General features: G+C 36.9%; 1 protein-coding gene and 1 long non-coding RNA gene across 2 annotated transcripts in view; one reads left to right on the top strand and one right to left on the bottom strand.

The window, feature by feature from the left end:
• Positions 1-5405: 5405 nt before the first annotated feature.
• Positions 5406-20630, bottom strand: part of LOC590395 (low-density lipoprotein receptor-related protein 6) — a 62721-nt gene continuing 47496 nt past the window's right edge. The window contains exons 15-23 of the mRNA XM_030989263.1: positions 20034-20236; positions 19374-19579; positions 18820-19007; positions 17922-18119; positions 11885-12133; positions 10922-11155; positions 10159-10413; positions 8117-8405; positions 5406-7462 (exon numbers count right to left, since the gene is read on the bottom strand). Coding sequence (XP_030845123.1) covers positions 7114-7462; positions 8117-8405; positions 10159-10413; positions 10922-11155; positions 11885-12133; positions 17922-18119; positions 18820-19007; positions 19374-19579; positions 20034-20236 — 2171 coding nt within the window. The 3' untranslated portion in view covers positions 5406-7113. The remainder of the gene's footprint in view (positions 7463-8116; positions 8406-10158; positions 10414-10921; positions 11156-11884; positions 12134-17921; positions 18120-18819; positions 19008-19373; positions 19580-20033; positions 20237-20630) is intronic.
• LOC105440714 lies at positions 13352-15313 on the top strand. Its single transcript, XR_004064720.1, has 3 exons — positions 13352-13486; positions 14333-14433; positions 14897-15313. It is a non-coding gene; the product is annotated as an uncharacterized LOC105440714 (long non-coding RNA).

The following is a 20630-nucleotide window of genomic DNA, read 5'->3' as shown; positions in this document are numbered from 1 at the left end:
TTAACTTCTTCTTCAAACGGTTTAATGTGCAATTATGGTGATTTCATACGACTTAGTGCAATACCTCACCCAAGGATGTAAAGAAAATGTTCTTAAAGTTTCCTTGAAGCTCCGTTATTCCCCACCGATCTGTTTAAAAATATGGATGAAACAGTGTGAATCGTTTCAAAGCAATGACGAAATATCTTCGTGAATAATTAGAACAGTTAGACTGATTGATGAGATTGTCACCAAAATAACGATAATAATAATTACATTTTATTTATCTATGTACTGCACAACTACGCGTTGAGCAATCGATTTTAAGGGGATTAAGCACCTTACAACTTGTATGTATTATTAGCAATATTGGTTTAGTTATTGTTATTATCAATATTATCATCATTATTATTATCATCATTATTATTATTATTGTTATTATTATTATTATTATTATTATTATTATTATTATTATCATTATTATTATTATTATTATGATTATTATTAGTGTTGTTATTATTGTTATTATTATTATTATTACTATTAGTATTATAAATATATATATATATTTTATTGTTATTGTTATTATTTATTAATCGCTTGATACTATTGTTTGTACACGTTGTACTATTATTACCCCAGCATTAGCCGAGCTCCCCTGATAAAGCGCTCTGGCATTCTAGAAATTTCTTCCCAACGGGTAGACCAATTTGTATTAAAGCTTATCTGCCATAGTTTACAGGATGGATTAGAGCGCCCTGCAAGGTCACCTGACAGGTGGTTATCTCATCAACTCAGCTCTCAGTTAACATAAGAAAAAGAGGATCATGGGGGACCAATGGTCACCGATTAGGCATTGTTTGTTATATAGAGGGCGGAAGTAGCTACAAGCAGTGCAGTGGGCCTTTAACACCAGGGTGAAAAGTGGCGAATGTATTATAAAATGTTTTTCAAAGATCATTAGTGCTGTGGCGGGACTCGAACCGCGAACCGTGTGGTCCACAGTCCGATGATCCACGAGACCACGACACTCCCCTACGATGTTGCATGGTTTAAATACCTCTTCATGAAAACCTGCTTGAACTCTTATGAACTTAGGATGCTGCGCTCTCTCTTTCTTTCTCTCCCCTCCTCCTTTCTGTTCTTTCATTTCTTCCTTCTTCTTCCTTGTAAATCCTATTCTCTTCCTTTTCTCCCCGAGCTCGCTCTCTCTCTCTCTCTCTCTCTCTATCTCTCTTCTCCCTGCTCCTTTCTGTTCTTACACCTTTTCCTTCTTACTTGTCTATCCTATTCTTTCCCCTTTTTTTCTCTTTGTCCTTGCACTAAACTCCTTGTTTCCCCTTTTTTTCATTCTAGAATATAACTTTGTTTTTGTTTTTTTGCCTAAAAGGGGACCTATAGCTTCACAAGCTCTGCTTCTTTTATAGGTTCCTCCACTTTTTCTCAAATTATGATGCAATTAAGAATTATTATATTTTCTACAATTCTTTTCTAATGGTGCAATGTAAATTATGTTCAATTAAGAAGTAATGTACATCATTTAATAATTGCAACATTATTATTGCTCCGATTTTGGTAATGCACTGCTTTGTTTTGCTTATGTTTTATTATACACATGTATAATTTATGTAATATGATAAAGTGGAAATAAATTTGAACTATTGAACCATAGCCTATCAAAACTAGATAATAAAGTGGCGAGAATGATACTGGATGCACATCCGCGAACTCATATGTAGTTGCCATGTTTACTGTCCTAGATAATATTATGTCCAAATTTTCACCAATGTTGCTACTTTTGTAATCTAATCATTTTCCCCCTCCAATCACTATTATTTCCTTAATGATGTTTAATTAGTATGGCTAGCTTTAGTTTTAAAGCGTATCTGCCATAACTTACAGGAGGGATTAGACTGCCCTGCAAGGTCACTGAACAGGTGGTTATCTCATCAACTCAGCTCTCAGTTAACATAAGAAAAAGAGGACCATGGGGGACCAATGGTCACCGATTAGGCATGGTTTGTTATATAGAGGGCGCAAGTAGCTACAAGTAGTGCAGTGGGCCTTTAAGATTCTTTTAGTTGGTATATTTGTCTGTCGTTTAGTTTTGGTTTATTGGTATCTGGTGTCTTTGTTATTTTCAACTTCAGTCGTTGAAGTCGCCTTCATTATTGATAGTTTATACTGTTTCTTAGTTATTTATCTATTTTATTTATTTATTTATTTATTTATTTATTTATTTATTTATTTATTTATTTATTTTATTTATTTATTTTATTTATTTATTTATTTATTTATTTATTTATTTTTATTTTTTATTTCATTTATTTATTTATTTATTTATTTTTTTTTGTTTTTTTTTGGGGGGGGGGTACTTAATCAGTATATAGACAATCAATTAGTCTATAAATATTTTGTTAATGATATCGTCTAGGCCAACAGGGTCAACGTGGAAAGCAGTTTTGTAACCGACAATGCTACTCTGTAAAAAATAAAACTATACAAAAATAAATGAATAAATGAAATATGACGATCATCATCCTCATTACCATCACATTCATCACCAACATCATCATCACCACCAACATCATCATTATCATCATCATCATCGTCATCATTTAATATCACCACCATCGTCATCATTACCAACATCCTCACCATTATCACTAATCATCATCATTACCGACATCATCATCATCACCACCACCGACATCACCATCATCATCATCACAATCACAATCATCATCATCACCACCAACATAATTATCATCATTAATCATCATTATCACCATCATCGTCATAATTTGATATCATCATCATCATCGCTAACATCGTCATCATTATCATCATCACCAACATCATCATCGCCAACATCATCATCATTTTCATCATCACCACCAACATCATCATCATCACCACCACCATCATCATCATCATCACCACCAACATCATCATCATCACCACCAACATCATCATCATCATTATCATCAACATAATCATTGTCATCATCATCAAAATCACCATTATCACCAACATCATTATCATCACCTATATCATCATCATCACTGTCACCAACATCACCATCGTCGTCATCATCTTCATCATCATCATCATCACCATCATCATCATCATCACCAACACCATCATAATACCATCATTATCAATCATCATCACCATCTTATCACCTTCTCGCAAAGACCACAACAAAATGCTACCTAAAACTGCTTTTTTCATTTCCTTTCATACAAAATGTATAAACTCTTGTTATCATCACATATTACGTACATAAACAATGTACAAGAGAATAATATTAATAATACTTAGATTATGGTGTACGATTCATCTCTTTTCTCAATATCTTACAACATAATTCATGAAAAAAACACATAAAAATTAACAGTTTGGCAGTTGACACTTTCCTCAGTATAAAATGAACGGTACTGTTAAAACTAAATATGAACCGAATACAGAGGGCGCCATACACATTGCAAAATTATGAATACACAAAGTAATGAAAAACGGGCATGAATACATGTGTACAATGAAGCATATTTTCTCTGTAAAAGACATTATAAAGTGGAGAAGATAATTGTAAAAAGCGAGATAAAATTATGATTTTAAAGACCACAGGTCCTTATACAGCATTGGTCATTATACAAAAATATAAAGAAGAATTTTACACATTAATTCCGGGTCTTGTTTCACAATTTTCACTGGGATTCTAATATACATGATTAAAAGATGAATAATTATTAAAGTACAAATTTCAGTGCATAATTCTTTTTGTCATATTAAGTGGTATAAAAACTACAAATAACTGTAACAGCATTTAAACTTTTTGGAAAATGGTAGAAAAGCAGAACCAAAAACATTAACAAGAAAAGATTTAAAATCTTCGATCAAAATATATATTTTTCTTTACATGATTAGATTTTTTGTTTTACATGATAAAAAAGTAGCTGCTTAGTGTTATAATTTCTCAATAAAATAAGCCAGATTTTATTCTGTTTAAAAAGTCCTATTATCCTAACCATACACGTTATTCAATTATATATTAATTTAATTATGTTTATTCATTAAGCTGTATTTCGCTGAAAGGAATTCTTCTATTTAAAATCCTATTTTTGAAGATTGCTTTTTAAAAAGGTGTATACAATGCAGCAAAATTTTCCTTGATCTTATGAATACAAACACAATCACTAATCGCTTCAACTTCCACGTAATTATCACATTGAGGATAAAGAGGATCCTTAAATTAGAGATCAATAGTACACACAAGATAAAGAGGATCTTGAAATGTGAGATACATATTTTCAATTAAAGTGATCTGTAACAGATCGTTTCAGTTTTTCACATCTTTTATCAAATAAACGATGCTGAATAACCCGCAATGTTTCAATTAAAACATAAATAATAATCCATCCATCCAACGAAAAGTGTATTCTTCATACTTGAAGGAGATTAACAAATTTAAATAGAGTTTGCAACGGCGATCATGATCACAAAACGGCAAATTCTGAGGTAGACAAATATGAGGGACAAATCAAGGAAAAAATGATCTGTACTGTACTGTAGGTATACCACTAACACTTCAGTACTCCATATCAGTACTTGGGGTTAACTATGTAAGGATTACCCCCTAGTACTCTTAATTACAAATGGACTTATACTGCCTTTGTTTTTATTATGTGGCTGCTTCGAAAACAGGGAACAATCTTTCGCTTTCCATCAAAGAATTCATCTGTCTTGCCTCTTTCAAAAGATTCCTTATACATGCTTCTTCCCTCAATAACTTAATGAGATTGACCTATTTTCATAGTCTATCTACTTCATGCTTCTTCTTCACATTCTGTTATCTTGCAATTATTTACTTTCATATGGGTCCCAAAACAATAAATAAAAGCAGATATGTAGATATCATTATACAGATCACCAAAAGGGCATTTTAAAATGTACTGTTCAAAAGTCAAGACTCTAAAAGAATCTTTATAATAAGTACTAGAAGGTTGGATGATGTGATACAGAATTTCAGGGGAGCAACTTGTTTTCTCAGAGTACATACATACAACAGACTGATTGTCAAATTATTATAGGAATACATAGTACATGCAAAAAGGTTTGTGAATGGAAGAAACCTATAGAATGAGTGGGTAATAATTAATTAAAATGTAAGAGAAAGAGAAAAAAAGGATAGAGATACTGATGGAAAGAGTCAGATTTGTTGAGGGAGACCGAGGCAGTGAGAGAGATAGAGAGAGAGAGGGGAAGGGGGAGAGGGGAGAGAGATAGAGATAGAGAGATAGAGAGAGAAGGGAGAGAGAGAGAGAGAGAGAGAGAGATGGAGAAAGGCTGGAGTGGAAAGTGAGAGAAAGACTGCAAACTGACACATAAATAGACAGGTAGTAAAAGTGACAGAGAAAGAGAAGAGACAGAAACAGACAGAAACAAATACATTAAATCTCAAATTATCAAAATGAAAATGGAGAGAAGGAGATTGCTAACGGGAAGAATACAAAATTCTTTCACCGTCTAAGAAGACTGAAAATAAACAAAATGGCAAAAGAAGCAAAATAATTGGCTATTCTGCAAATATATAGAAAAAATTGGAACAAAAGGAAGCATATAACCATAAAGCAACAAGTTACTAATAAAATTAGACTAGTTAGGTAAGTTATTAGTGTTACATATTTGTTCTAATACCTTGATAGAAAACCATGGGAGGAGAATCAGAATGGTTTTTAACAAGTTCTTTTCATTAACAACAACTTGATCAGCAACATAAAATGCTTGATTTCTGAACACAAGATGGCGCTAGACCCCAACATGTAGCTCTAAAAGTGAGTTTGTCATTTTAGCATTTAAAATGATAAATTAACCAAAATGTTCATGTTTGATTTATATTTCAAAAACCTCAGAGTATCATTTATTTGTACTACCGGTAGGCAATGCTAGGGCAGAATATTATAGAGGGGAGGGGGTGATGAGGGGGCATTCTTTTGATTACATACTATTGAATTCTCAATGACATAATGCCTTTTCTTATAAAAAACAATAACAGAAAACTTCAGCACCATCAAATCTTCAATTCCTAATGACAGCATATTATACTAGTTTTCACAGTGCTTTCATTGCCTAACAAATCATAACTTTAATAGTCATTATTTTGTTTGAAAATAAGATTCACAATTTGGTTATGGTTTGTTGTTGTCAAGGAATTTAAAGAGATTGTTCAAAAGAACATAGTACCAAAAGAACTTGCCGTATCTTAAAGGAAACGGCTTGATTACTCCTCAAAGTGTGCACCAACAGTAGCAAGATGAAGGTGGTTTTAAAGTACTGGAGGAAATTAAAAGTACAATTTGAACATGGACAACTCTTCTCCTTTACTTTTCATTAGAGGTGGGCATGTTACTCAGGTAAGCTACACTGTCAACACAAATATTTGCATAATTTCAAAGAGCATCGCAACATCTCCTTTTAAATCGGGCAAGCCGTAAACCAATACTTTAAATGAATCGTTAAATGAAACGCTGACAAAAGGAGAAAAACGGTTGCTCTAAAGTTTAGTGGAGAGTACAGATACGAGATGTGCAGTTCCAAATGACAGACAAATCGGTTCCACAATAATTTTTGTATCCTTGCGCTTCACACGTTTGCTTCTTGTGTCAAGGGTCGTTTCCAGTGGACATCGGTGCATCACAAATTAGTATAACACATATAAGAAATAAATACGCCATGAGATGAGATGCTTCGTTTTCTGCTGGTTATCTGCTCCCGAAAACGGTCATTTTCCAACAGCGAACAATATATAAAACAAAAAAATATATATATCATATATGTATATCCCTGATATAAATTTCAATATAAACAACGGTCATGTACGTGACCTGTCTCCAAGTCCGTGCAATAAAATCTCATATCCTTCCATCGCCTACCAAAGTTCTTTGACCTTTAGCAAGAAAGGAGGTCGAAGTTCACCTGCTTTTCTTGAATGAAGTAGGTCATAGTTCAAAGACTTTCCAGGTGCGATATGGTTGGTCCACGCTCGAATGAGTTAACCCGTTTATTCAAATCTCTCGAGTGCATGCGTGAAGAAGAAAATATAACGTCTCTTTTGTGCTCTTCGTTTCTTCGCTACGTCGAGTCGGTGGCGGGTGACGGGGGAGGCGGGTACGGGTTGAAGAAGCTGCGCTCCGTCGACGGCGACGGCGGACAGCTGTCGAAATTGTCGCTTAAGTACTGACTGTGCGGCGTTGGCGGAGGCGGGTAAGGTTCTGAATCATAGTTCACTGCCTCCGGATTGGCAATGTTCGAGTGGCTGTACTTGCCTTTTTTCCGCCGCGATTTTGAAATGTTTGTGTATTTATGGTGCGGCACTGGCGGTGCGGCGGCGGCCCCTCCCATGGAGTACGGCTCACTGTCTTCGCAGATGTCCGTCGAGCACGGCGTCGGCGGAGGCGGAATATAGCGTAATTTGTGATGTCTGGAGGCGAGGGATCAAAGGGAGACAAAAACAAAACATGAATGTTAAAAGAAACTGCTTAACAGAGAAAAACACAATCATGTTTCCATATGAAGTAGACATGGGACCAAGATGAAATTTGATAGTTTACCTTGAACATAAGTATTCTATAAAAACAAACCTTCTCAAGTTACGTTGCAGCTGTGACGTTTCTCCCCCCAACTTTTTCTTCTTCTCTACTTCTTTCTTTTGGTTGTCAGTACCAAGGGAAGGGGAAAGAAGGCATTCAAAGGATAATAAAACTGAAATTATCCCAAAGACAAAACTTTGCAAATTCCAACAGTGCCACTGGCCCAGATGTGCAAAAGTTACGTAATAGAATTCTAGAATTTACAAACATCTGTTACTGCTAAAATCACTGTGTAACAAATCTCAGATTTGTTCTTTTCCTTTTAAGATTCGTAAGATAGGGGGGGGGGGGAGGCAGTAACCCATAACAGCTTTTGGGTTGTTTCCGTAAATTGACACTGTTAGGAGTTTTTTTCTTCATCACAGCGCAGTAAATGTTTTAGAGTAGCTGCGCTATATAAATTAATCTAATTATCTTCTTTTCTTTATTTTTGCACTGTGCAAGCACTTAAAAACTGATCTAACTATTATTAATTATTCACTTACCTATAAGGTCTGAAATTACTGAGTGATGGGTTTTGGACGGGGGCATAGTATATCTCGGTGGTGCACTGTGACCTCTCGGTGGCGGGGCTGGGAGGGGGGTTGAGGGTCTCCTTGGGGTAATTACTGGTCCCCGTCGAGCTGAACATCTCTGAGGAGCAGGAGGACGCGCCCGTGGGGAGGTTGCGCTCGTAGAAGCCGGTGCTGCTCTCTCCTCCGCTCCCGCTCTTAGGGGAGACCTTGGAGGAGCAGGAGTTGAGGTTGGTGGTCTTGGGATGCGGTCTTCCGGAATCTATGAGGGTGATGGGAAGAAAAGCATCATGAGATATCTCTGGCTGGAATACATTCACTGTAAACGCTGTTATTTTTGTGTAATTAACTTTGAGCTGAGCGACCCCAAAACATATTCGCGGGTTCTTAAATTCGCTTTGCAAGCAATTCAGCCAATTCAAAACACGCATAAGAAGTCATGCTTATATTTTCGCGAATTCTAAATTTCGCCCTTGCCGATCTTAGCTTGACATGCACGAAAATTTCTACTTTTACAGTATATGTGTGTTTATACCAAATAGGCCATTTTCATAATGTAATCCAATTTATTGCACAAATCTTTGTTAATAAGTGCCTGGTTACAAATGATTTCATTTACCTGTTAACCCTATTTTAACTGGGCTATTTCAGACCAGGCTTTTACTGGGGGGGGGGGGGGTCAATTTGACCCCCCCTTAAGATCTCGGCCGTTTGACGGCCGATCGCCGCGAAAATTTGCATACATGTCAAGTGAAGTGTATAGAATACTATGATAATTTCAATTTTTTGAAAAATTCACTCATTTACATATTTATGGTAATTTATGCAAATAAGGTCATAAAATTCACATTTTTGCCCATTAATCATACATTATTGATATTTAAGCATTCTTTTTCACTACATATATTTGTTAGACCGTTTGGAATAATAATACAACACAAAAAATTAGAAGAGCCAGGTTATTCCTTATGTTATCTCTTGTTTTGATAATTTCTTATGTATTTCATTGTTTTTTCAACTTATGTATTTTATTGTTTTTGTTGTTTTATTTCATTTATAACTACAATTCAACTATTTTGACCCCAAAATAAACACCCAAACTTTAAACAAGACTAAATAACCAATGTTTTATCTCTTTTTAGGAAAAATGAGATTTCCATATGTTTTGTACACAAATCACAAAAATGAGCGATTTTCGGGCTGACATGCAACAACAAAATGTCACGTGACTCCGTAACTATACGTCCGATTTTCGAAAAAGTTGTTTTAAAAGATGCGTAAGACTCGAAAGAAAAAAGTCATGAAAGGAAAATTTTATATCTGCCGCGGTTTCGGAGTAGTCGCGAAATTTCTACAGGGGGGGGGGTCAAATTGACCCCCCCCCCCAGTTAACGTAGGGTTAAGGATAATCATATTTCAATAGTCAGAATGTGAATTACATACATTAATTGTTGCTAGATAGGACAAAGATGTTGGCTTGCCTCACCTAGCAACACATTAATATGCAATTTGCAATCTGACTATTGAAATTCAAATATTCATAACAGGTGAATCAAATATTTTATATCGAGGCACGTAGGTATCAATTTGGTTACATTACAAAAAGGGTCTATACAAATTATTTCCAATGGTTAATAAAAAGATGATCAATTTACTGATATCAACAGTTTTTACGAAATTCTAACATTCTCTTCCAAGCACATGTACAATTGTAGGCACTTGCAGTTTCAAACTTCAAATAATTCTAATCACCATTAGAAATGTATACACAGATACTTGTCGGTTATTTTCATCGTTGGTGCCTCTAGCAAGTCGCATTTTACCTTGTTCATGAAAATTAATGTCTCCCCAAATGCAACCAATTTCAAATTTGAACACTAACTGAACTTCAAATCTTTATCAGTTGAAACATACATGTATCTTATGTCACATTTACCAATAGTATTTTGGGGGATTAATTTGTTTTATTCAAGTATGGTTTTATTGTCCAATGACTAAGAATTGAGAAAACTTACTGAGGTATTTGTGGGTGATGTGTTCTTTGCCAAGTTGGTTGAGCATGAGAACGGTGGAGAAGTTCTGGTCCGCCGGGGTGCCGTAATCCTCCGGGCTTCCAGACTGCTGGATGCACCGTCGTCTGCACAGGAAGAATGTCCCTATGACCATGATGGCCAGGGAGAAAGCTGCAACGAGCGTGCCCACGAGGGCGGTGTTCATCCGTCTGCCGCCGTGAGGGGTGTAGCCGGGCGGTATGTCGCTGGGAGACAGGTCTGTAGTGATTGAGGATCAAAAGAGAATATTTAAATTTGGATATCAGATTCTTTTTGTATTTTCTACAGGGGAGAGTCTTGCAACTAGGCCCTACTTGCAACAGCCAGCATTGTTATCGCTCCTGTCAACAAAGTGGTATTCCAGATAATCACAAGGCACTTAATTTCATACTTCTAATACAGTGATCCCTGTGTGTAGAGACTTCTCAAGGAAAACATGAGAAGTAGTCTTTACGAGCAGGTCTTAACGTACAGGTTCCTTTAGTACAGGTTTTGATGAGAAACCTTATTCAAAGGGAAATGAAAAATGTGGTTTTTACAGACAGGTGGTCTTCCTATACAGGTGGTCACTAAAGAAGGTTTGACTGTGTTAAAAACAATAAGCAGATACTGATACCGTCTGTATAAGGGCCACCTGGCTATAGTGGCCACTTTTTCTGTTTCCTTTGAGTGGCCATAATAGACAGGTTTTTATTGTATATTCAAAGAGAAGAAAAAGGGGACTTACAACAGCCAGCATGCTCATCGCTACTGTCCACACAGTCGATGATCCCATCGCACTCCGCTCCTTGCTTGACCACGCACTGACCGTTCAGGCACGGGAATGACTGGGGGTTGGAACACTGCGGACATTGCTCTTCGTCGCTGTTCCCGTAGAGACAGTCCGGCTTTCCGTCGCACCGCAGGGAGCGGTCGATGCACTGGATACCGCTGCATTTGAATTCTCCGGCGTCACACTCAACTGTAGTGGGAGGATAAGATAAGGGCTTATAGTTGTTAAATTCAGAATTTTCCAAGATTTTCTTACAGGGTTTTATGTTAAATATCACATAAAGGTAATATACATTAAAAAAAAAATTTAAAAAAATTGGTTGCGACTATGAAATATCCACCAACCGTGTTTGTGACATCAAAATGATGGACAATAATGGCAGCTATCAACTAAAATTGTTTTCTTACAAAAAAGCTAAACATGTGGGTATTTTTTGCCCATTTTTCAACTTGTTTGCCCTGTGCATTTCTGAAAAGCACGCACAAAAACAGACACAAAAGAAACAAATATCTCAGAAAACAGACTATACTATAACTTGATTCTTAACCCAACTTTATAAGATATTGAACCTGCATCAAAAACAGAACACAGACTACATGTACCTTTACCTGTATATATCAAACTTTTCTAGTCTCCCTTGTATCGTCTTTAAATACAGGTATAATTACGTTGGTGATATATTCTAGCAGTACAAATATATGTAATCTATTAAAGAAGGAACTGATGGGAGAAGAAAGAGGGGCAGACCAAACTAGGACATGGACAGATAACATCAAACAGTGGACCGGAAAGTCATTTGAGCAGCTCACTGAAATAGCTGAAAATAGAAAGTTATGGAAACTCGTGTCTCAATGTCCATTTCATTGTTGCCCCATTGCTTCCAAGCTATGTGAAAAAGTTATAGTTAAATGTACATACCACATTCCATTTCGTCGCTAGCATCCTCGCACTCGGAGAACCCGTCACACCGCCAGCCAATGGGAATACAAGCAATGTTCCCCGAGACACAGCTGAACGCATCGGGTGCGCAGGTCGGGGGTTCAACGCACGTCTCGTCATCCACGTCCAAGACCAGGTTAAGCGGGCAGGAGCATCGGGCGCTGTTGTCGGGCGAGATGATACACAGATGGGAGCATCCGCCATTGTCAATCAGACACGGGTGGTCCTCTGAAGAGTAACAATTATCACAAAATAAATTAATTCTATGGGTCAACGAGGGAGTATTTCTTGATGGGATCAAAGGTTTGCTGTGAGCGATACTTGTACACCCATTAATGGTATTTCCAATGTAATCTACAGTGTTACTCCTTCATCTATCTGCTTTCTATTAGCACAATAAGCCTGCATTGGTCTATTTCACATACATGTATTTGGCATGTGTGCGCTTGTAAAATGGTGCCTGGCTAGAATACTCCCAAGGGAGCGGAGCATGTGCACTATCACATGCGGATTAGCAACTGAATTCAACCACTGGGCAATAATGATTAGTGCAATGTTAAAGATGAAGTTGAGTTATGGTCATGCGATTGCACTGTGAAAGAAACAGTGTGGAATCGACCAGAAAAGGTTGATCATCTAGCATATAAGAATTTGTGTGTATTGCAAGGTTCTGGAATCATCAAATGATAAGAAATTTGGCCAAGTCTTGGTATAGTTACAAACACTGTACACAGAAAGATGTATATGGGACTACACGAACACGTGGCGTAAAAATCCAGGGTAGGATTTTTACGCCACGATGTTACATGACATATTTAGAATATGAAGGCATTTGAAGAGCCATGCTTTTCAGGGAACATGTCTTATCTGATGTTCTTCCACACTTGCATAATAAGAATGATAATGCTCACAAATTATTTTTTCACCTCTTCCCAGAACTCAACCTTCTCTTTAAGCTCCTTGAAACATATAGGCCGTGGGCCATGGTGCTTTTTTCTTTCGTTTCGTGACCCACCCTCTGTATCTACCTTCTTTTTTGTCAGTATGTGTAAAAATAGTATTGAAATCATATCTGAAACTCGTCAAGGATAAAAGTTGCACATTTTCTCAAAATATGAAGAAAAAAAAACAATTTTGCATTTTTCTTCCGATATGGTTGGCCAATCAAAATACGTTTCTCATTGCATGTTCTTCGGACTGACGGGCTAATGACCAATCACGCGCTTCGTTTTACGCTGTGCTGATCGCAGACGACACTGGCCATCATGGCGGCAATTATGTCGTCAGATGCCAGTACTACGGAAGATTCCGAGGCAGATTTATCCGTCTTCTGTGCAATGCATGTTATCGACACTCACACAAAGGTTACCCCATTTGGTGATAAAAGTTTTAAGAAGTTTCAAGAATGTGCAGCGAAATGGATCAATGTAAAAGAAAGTTCGGAAAGCAGAGTTGCTGCCAAGTTCCTGCAGCAACAACAAGAAAGTGAAGGAGTGGGACCGTCCAAATGCAGAGGCGGTGGTGATGATACTGGCACTGCACTGATGGTGATGATCATGAACATAAACAAAGAACTGGCAGGTAAGATACAACTATTCTCTAGATCTGTAGATCTTTAAAACTACTTAACTCATTTTAATTAAGTAAAATATTGTACTATATCTCTAGGTTTGCATAATTGCATTGCATTGAAACTGAAATTTACTAGGGCAGGGGCCCCAGGCATGGGCAGTAGCCAGGCAGTAAGACAAATTTATAGATCTACTGGCTTGGGCCCTGGCTGTCTAACTCTAGTCTAAGACTTAAGTTAAGTTAAATGAGTTTGCCATAATTTGCTTGGCCTGGCCCATATGCATAGTGCCATACTGCATAGTATTATTGAAGTAGCGCTGGCCTTGTTCATCCAGACCAGAGTTTTCAGACATTATGAATGAGGCATATGATATGGCATGGTAAAAAGATGGTTGTTTTAATTTTGACTTGTCAGCTAGTCATGCTGCATTACTACTTACTAGTCAAAACTCTAAATCTAATTTTAAAAGATGGTATGGTCTCACCAAACTTTGCCAGAGCAAGGCAAAGCCAAGTCATGAAATGCAATACCTGCAATAATTAGGTCTAGATCTACAATATTATATTGTTAGCTCATTTATTTAAGGTGTCTTTAAGTTTAATGCTAAATATATTACTCATTGCGGATATAGTATCGAAAATAATATCGCTAGTGATATTCGTTTGTCTCGCAATGTATGGTCAACAAGGGATCTAAAGGACTTTTAGATCCCTTGTTGACCATACATTGCGAAACAAACGAATATCACTAGCGATATTATTTCCGAAAGGTGTCTTTATTTGTAATTTATTACTGCCTTCCACAGAATAAATAAAGTAATCAATTATTTCTTCTTTTGTGTTATCTTTAACTAGGAAACTTGAGTCAACTGCAGGGTATCATGCCGAATGTTATCGACACTTCTGCAACGTGACAACAATCAATCGAGCGATAGCAAGATTCCAGAAGAAGAAAGGTAATTTACATACTACATGTATATCTAAACATGTTTTGTTTTAATTTCTTTTCCATTGTGACAATATTTGTATGAATTTAAAAAAAAATAAAAAATTATTGTTCTTGCAAAAATCCCAATGTATCCTATTGTTCATGTCACCGTAGAATCCTATTGTTCATGTCACCGTAGAATGAAGCAATTCATGTTTCAAGTTTAAAATATTGATTGCTTTTGCATAATATTCAGATTTAAATATTGGTAGGCCTACAGTGTAACTTTATGTTCCAGAATAACTTTTTTTTTCACATGTTTTGCCCAAAATTGATTGATGTAAAGTGTTCATTCTTTTGAACATTCTGTAAAGTCATATTTTGATTGCTAATTTATTGTTTTTGTTTGTTTCTGATATCCTCTTGTTTTCTCTTTTTCTCTTTCCTTCTCCTATCCTCTTTTCTTTCTGCCTTTTTTATAACCGATATAGATGCTGAGAAGACCTCAACCAAGGAACATCTTCAAGAAGCACCCCCCAATGAAGACGGAGATATCCCAGCAGGGCCAGCACCCAAGAGAATGTTACGATCTGGAGTATCGTGCGGACAGCAATCCTCTACCCCCCAGTGGTCTGACAGACGGCATGTGCTACCAGTCCAATGTGTCATTTGCAAAGGGACGAAGTACTTTCGTGAACAATCTTCGGGTAAACGAAAAGTAGAAAAATATGTCTTGTGTGAAAGAAAAGATGGGGGGAATTTGTTAACGGCTGCTTTGATGAAGCAAGATGAAGCTCTGTTGTTGGATTTAAGGGGTAAGGATCATGTAGCGATTGAAGTTAGATATCACAAATCTTGTTATTACAGGTACACAAAGGTGGCACTCGGTTCAAAACTTCACACAGAAACTGCACAACAGATGTACGAGAGATCATACTCCAGCTTCTGTCGCAAGATAGTAGAGGAGAGGATCAGTCAAAGATGTTATTAGTAGTACATATATATATATCTACGAATGTAGATATTTTTTAAGTGCGTTTGTAAGAACGAGAGGGCCAATGGTGATTGTAATGACAATTAGAATTCTCAATTCTGGAAAGAGATGTTGCATGTTTCTGTGTACGTGAAATTCAAAGACACACACATTGTTGTGTGTATAGGTACTGGTACATGTACATTGGTAAATGCCAAGACTGTACAGTTTATCCGTGGAAATGAATGTATTGTCACCAAAGCCTCGCCCTTATATCGTATTTTAGAGGTCAAGCTCTACACATGAATATATTTCATGAGAACATGTGGTGATAGCAAAGTCTATAATTCTCAGGGTTTTAGTTATTGCTCCATTTTGTTGTTGAAATAGGCTGAAGTAAGTTCTTTAAGTGTATAGACTTATTAGTGTACTATTCTGTGTTAACCTGCCTGCATGAATCGAATACATGCTGCTGGTAATATATGAGAATGGGAATATACAAATGTAACTGGAAAGTAATGCCTACTTTTTCACTTTGAAGAATTAAATGGAAAGGGTAATATAATATCTGAACGTAAATGAAAGAAAAAATATCAAAAGACACATTTGTGGTACTTCAATCCATACTTATCACATTTCTCTGAATTAAAAGCAGTCTCTTTTGTAATGAAGTTTTCCCATGATGATTAATTGTGCTTGTGAGGTGCATGCAGATTTATTGATTCTCACAATTTTATTTAAAACGTGAATGCTGGTATGAAAGGTCGATTTTTCAACAGCAAAAAGTATGGCAAATCGTTAACGCATAATATCTATCCTGAATATGTGCACATTGCAGTGTATACCAACAAAAATGCATGTATAATATTTGGAGTCAGAGATCGAGCAGCCTGTCAGAGAGTGAAAGCATTTATTGTACAATGAACTTTTCAGATCTTAGTAAGGAAGAGTTTTACACATAATATTGAATTAAGATTGCTAAATGTATTCCATTATCATTTACAGCTAATTTGCTGTATGGTTTTCACAACTTAGAAGTACAACTTTTTGTGTTTCTCTCCCTCTCTGCTTCCCTGTTAATAAGTACTTGATTGTTATTATTTTTACAAGTATATGTATTATATTATTTATTTGTTCTTCTTATTTTTTCTTTTTTATTGGCATTATTATTATAACCAATGTTGCTAGTTATATCATTATTATTACTGTTGTCATTAACTCATTATCAGATTTTTTGTCTTATATATTACATGTACCAAAACATCCGTGGATCTATGAGACCACATGTGAAATCTTAAATAAATGAGAAAAAAAAGACAACTGATTTTGCAGATTTCTTTTATTTGTCTAATGGGTGTGGCAGGGTGTGATTATGTGTTCAGTATGTGATTGTGCATGTGTTTGCAGAAACGCATGAATGATTCAGTGCATGCAAGTCACAATGGCGAGTGGGGAGGGGGGGGAGATTGTGTGTCTGTATTGCTACAACTAAATTGAGCGTGTGTGGGAGGGGGAGGGGGAGGGGAGGGGGAGCGGGGTTGATGTTGTGCATGTGTTGCGGGGTGTTGGCTGCTGCCGAGATGGTGAGGAGCATCAACTAGAAGATCCTATTTTTATTTTATTTTTTTATTTTAACTCTTTGAGAATTGTGTGTACATCAACGATCCATGAATGAATTGCACACACATGTACATGTGTGTCACACACATAACTAGTAATTGCACATAAATTCACATCTAGACACACAAAAATACAAACTAATGACACACAGCCGTTAATTAAGTATAATTAATTTTAATCACCAAGCAACAATTACCCTTCGTTTCAATAAGGGGAACCCCCCATCGTAAAAAAAAAAAAACACGAAAAAAGGGGGATACATCACCCACCCCCGCCCCCCAAGAAAAAAACACCCATGACGTGAATCCACCACCCCCCCCCCCCCAACAATAATAATAATAATGAAAAATAACAAATAAAAAACCTTCCTCTCCATGAGGTAAATTCACCATCCCCACACCCTTCCTCACGATTAGGTGAAGCCACCATTGCCCCCCATAAAAAAAACATGAGGTAATCCACCCCCCCCCCCCCCCCCCCCCCCCCCCCCCCCCCCCCCCGTTATGCCCGCAAACATATATTTTATATATATACAGTCAACGTTATTTCATGTACGTAGATGAATACACCAATAAACCCATACAATAACATGCAATTGCCATTTTTGAACTGTAGAGGGCGCCATCACTTTGTTTAATTAGCATAACTAATTAATGTGCAACTTATAGCACTGACGAGTTGTATATTCTTTTTCAGTGATTTTTTCTCTATAAGTGAGAAAAAAATAAGGTAGATACAAGAGATGGGTCACGAAAGTTGATTTCTAGGCACATTTTTGAGGCATGGCCCGCGGTCTAATAGTATTAAGCGCTATACATATGTGACTATAATTATTATTATTATGTTTTGTATCTAATGATAATATCCTATAAAAAAAAAAAATAAATAAATAAATAAAAAAAAGTGGACGGAGAAGTGCTCACCTATCAAGTTGCCATCCACTGCCAGGACATCGGTCAAGCTCACCATCTGACCTTTGACCTTGTACGGATTCCTTCCATCCAGCTTGTCTGCTTGCTTGACCGCCTCGGCCTTGCGGTCAACCCAGTAGAGGTGGTCATCCAAGATGGTTAAACCAACTGGACTCGCGAGCTCCACCGTTAGTCTGAGGACATCCTTGCCTGTAAAATGAAATTGGAATTTTTTAAAATTGAAATTGGAAAGGAAGTTGGAATGGGGAATGGATTTACAAAATACATCAGCATCTAGGTAGAGGTCATCAGTCATGTTCAAACCAACTAGACTGCTTACTCAACTGTTAGTCTCAGTACATCCCTGCAGATTAAAAATTGGAATTGAAATTGGAATTGAAACTAAAATTGGAATCAAAACTAAATTGAAATTACAATGAAATTCTCAAGTAGAGGTAGCCATCCATGATGGGCAGACCGATTATACATGTAGGTAAGTCTAAATACAACTCTGCCTGGAAATTAAAAAAATTGGAATTGGAATTGGAATTGGAACTGGAACCGGTCTTTGAGCCAATTGGAATTTCAAGTAAAGATTGAATTTCAAATTAGTACAGTATATTCCAACTGTTTAGACTCCTTTCCCACAAATTATAATTAAAAATGAAATTGTGTTTTAAAAGAAAATTGGTATCATTGGTTAAAAATTGGAAATTAGAAAAGAAAATGGAAAAATGAAAAGTTTGGAGAAGGTTAACCTGACTAGACCTGCTTGCCCAACTGTCGGTCTCCATATCTTGACTCGAAATTGAAACTTAAATTCAAATGAAAATTAATATCAATATTGAAACTAAAATTGAAATTGAAATTGAATTTGAAATTGAATTTGAAATTGTAACTGATAACTCACCTGTGATTGTGGTGCTAATGACATAGTCCAGCTCTTGGCTGATCCAGTAGATCCTCTCGCTCCGATGGTCAGCGGTCAGGGTGCGCGGCCGGCCCAGGCCCTCCGTCACGATGACCATGTGATCCTCACCGTCGAGGGCAGCACGCTCGATCTTCGGCAACAGGCGATGGTTGGTCCAGAACATTAATCTAAGAGGGTCGAAAGGGAATTATATATAAGACAAGGTTGGAGTCAGGACAGGGAATTTTAAAAATATTTTTCAGGTTTTGCCTGCATTGAATTCCCATGGCACTAATGTCCTTTTTCCAAGATATTAATTTACATTTGCCACAGGTAAATGGGTAACTTGTAGGATTATTCCTTGAAATGCACTGTGCGCTGATTACGGCTGATGGAGCTAAAGCTAGGGTAATAATTTCCAAAGCTCTTTAGAAGCGCATAGAGACGTTATATAATGTGATATGAACTATACAAGAACCGAATATTATTATTATTATTATCAACATAGAATAATACTGTATCTATACCAGTTGAAGAAGTTTCATTAATCTTACCCTTTTTCTGGCATGAGGGCAAGGAGGCGTGGCTTCTGCAGCTTGTCGCTGATGACCACGCCCACTGCGGAGCCATTGAGACGCGTGACGTTGATCGTGCTCTGATTGGCGCAGGTCCAGAAGAGAAGGCGGCTGTAAGGGTCAATGGCCATGTCCGTGGGTTCGAAGGGCGCCCCTCCACCAGGGTTGGCTATGAAGGTCCGTTGCTGCATAGGAAATAAATGGGATGACTCAAATGTAATTTTGTTCTCAATATGTATGACTTAAGATGATCTCTCCTTTGTAGAGGACCTGTACAATTATAATCACTGTTAAGAAGTGCCCCAAGAGTGAAGGCACTTGGGAGAAATACAGATATTAGTGATATTTTTGTACACTACAAACAGGAGAGTTATCTGCGACTATGTCACAATCCACTGAACAAATTGCCAATTTGAGATTCACATAGATGTTGTGATCTCATAGTTCAAACATTCTTATTATTTGTCCGATTTATTTTGAACTTTCGCCATTCTGTTTCTCTGATCTTTCTGCTTTCATTCAAATAGACTTATTACAAATTTTGGATTGCACTTTATGGCTTGTTCTGATAATATAAACTGCCACCCCAAAACAAACAGATTAAACGGTGTAAACAGAAATAACTGAATTGACACGTACCTCAATTCCATTATCGTAAGACCTCTTGATGTCGTTACTGCTCTTGTCAATCCAGTAAACCCGCTTCTCGTCAAAGTCGTAGGCAATTCGTCGGATGTTGCGCACGCCATGGATCGGGAGAATGATGTCCGGGCTGTCCTTGAAGTCAAAGGTTATACGACTGATGGAGTTGCGCTGGCTGAACAAGAGAAACTTTTCCGGAGCTGTTTGGCGAAAAGAATGGCTAAAAATCAGATTGCAGCCTTTTGACAGAACAAAGCATGATTTAAGAAACAGATCTTTGTGTGCATGTCCCACAAAAAGGATATTTATTTGGAGAAAAATTTATTCCAAAGTTTTGACTGTTCTTTGATAACACCTTTAAGCCCAACATTTTTCAAACTGTCATCCATGTACCTCAAGACCTAACACTGGAAAGTTAAGTTAAAGGCAGTCAGATTATAATCCCATCTGATTTTCATAGAGCACCAATATACCTTCAGTTAACAACTGAATTATCCATACCCCTTTTAAATTTGATGTTTGGTGTATTTTTCTTAACTCAAGAATGAAGGTGAAGTGGTTGAATTGGGACCTTTGACAAAAAGTTTTGGATGT

This window comes from Strongylocentrotus purpuratus, unplaced genomic scaffold (assembly GCF_000002235.5).
Source record: "Strongylocentrotus purpuratus isolate Spur 01 unplaced genomic scaffold, Spur_5.0 spur5_scaffold_18, whole genome shotgun sequence".
NCBI classification, from domain to species: Eukaryota; Metazoa; Echinodermata; class Echinoidea; order Camarodonta; family Strongylocentrotidae; genus Strongylocentrotus; species Strongylocentrotus purpuratus.
Note: the sequence above shows the minus strand (reverse complement) of the source record. Positions and strands in the feature narration are given on the sequence as shown.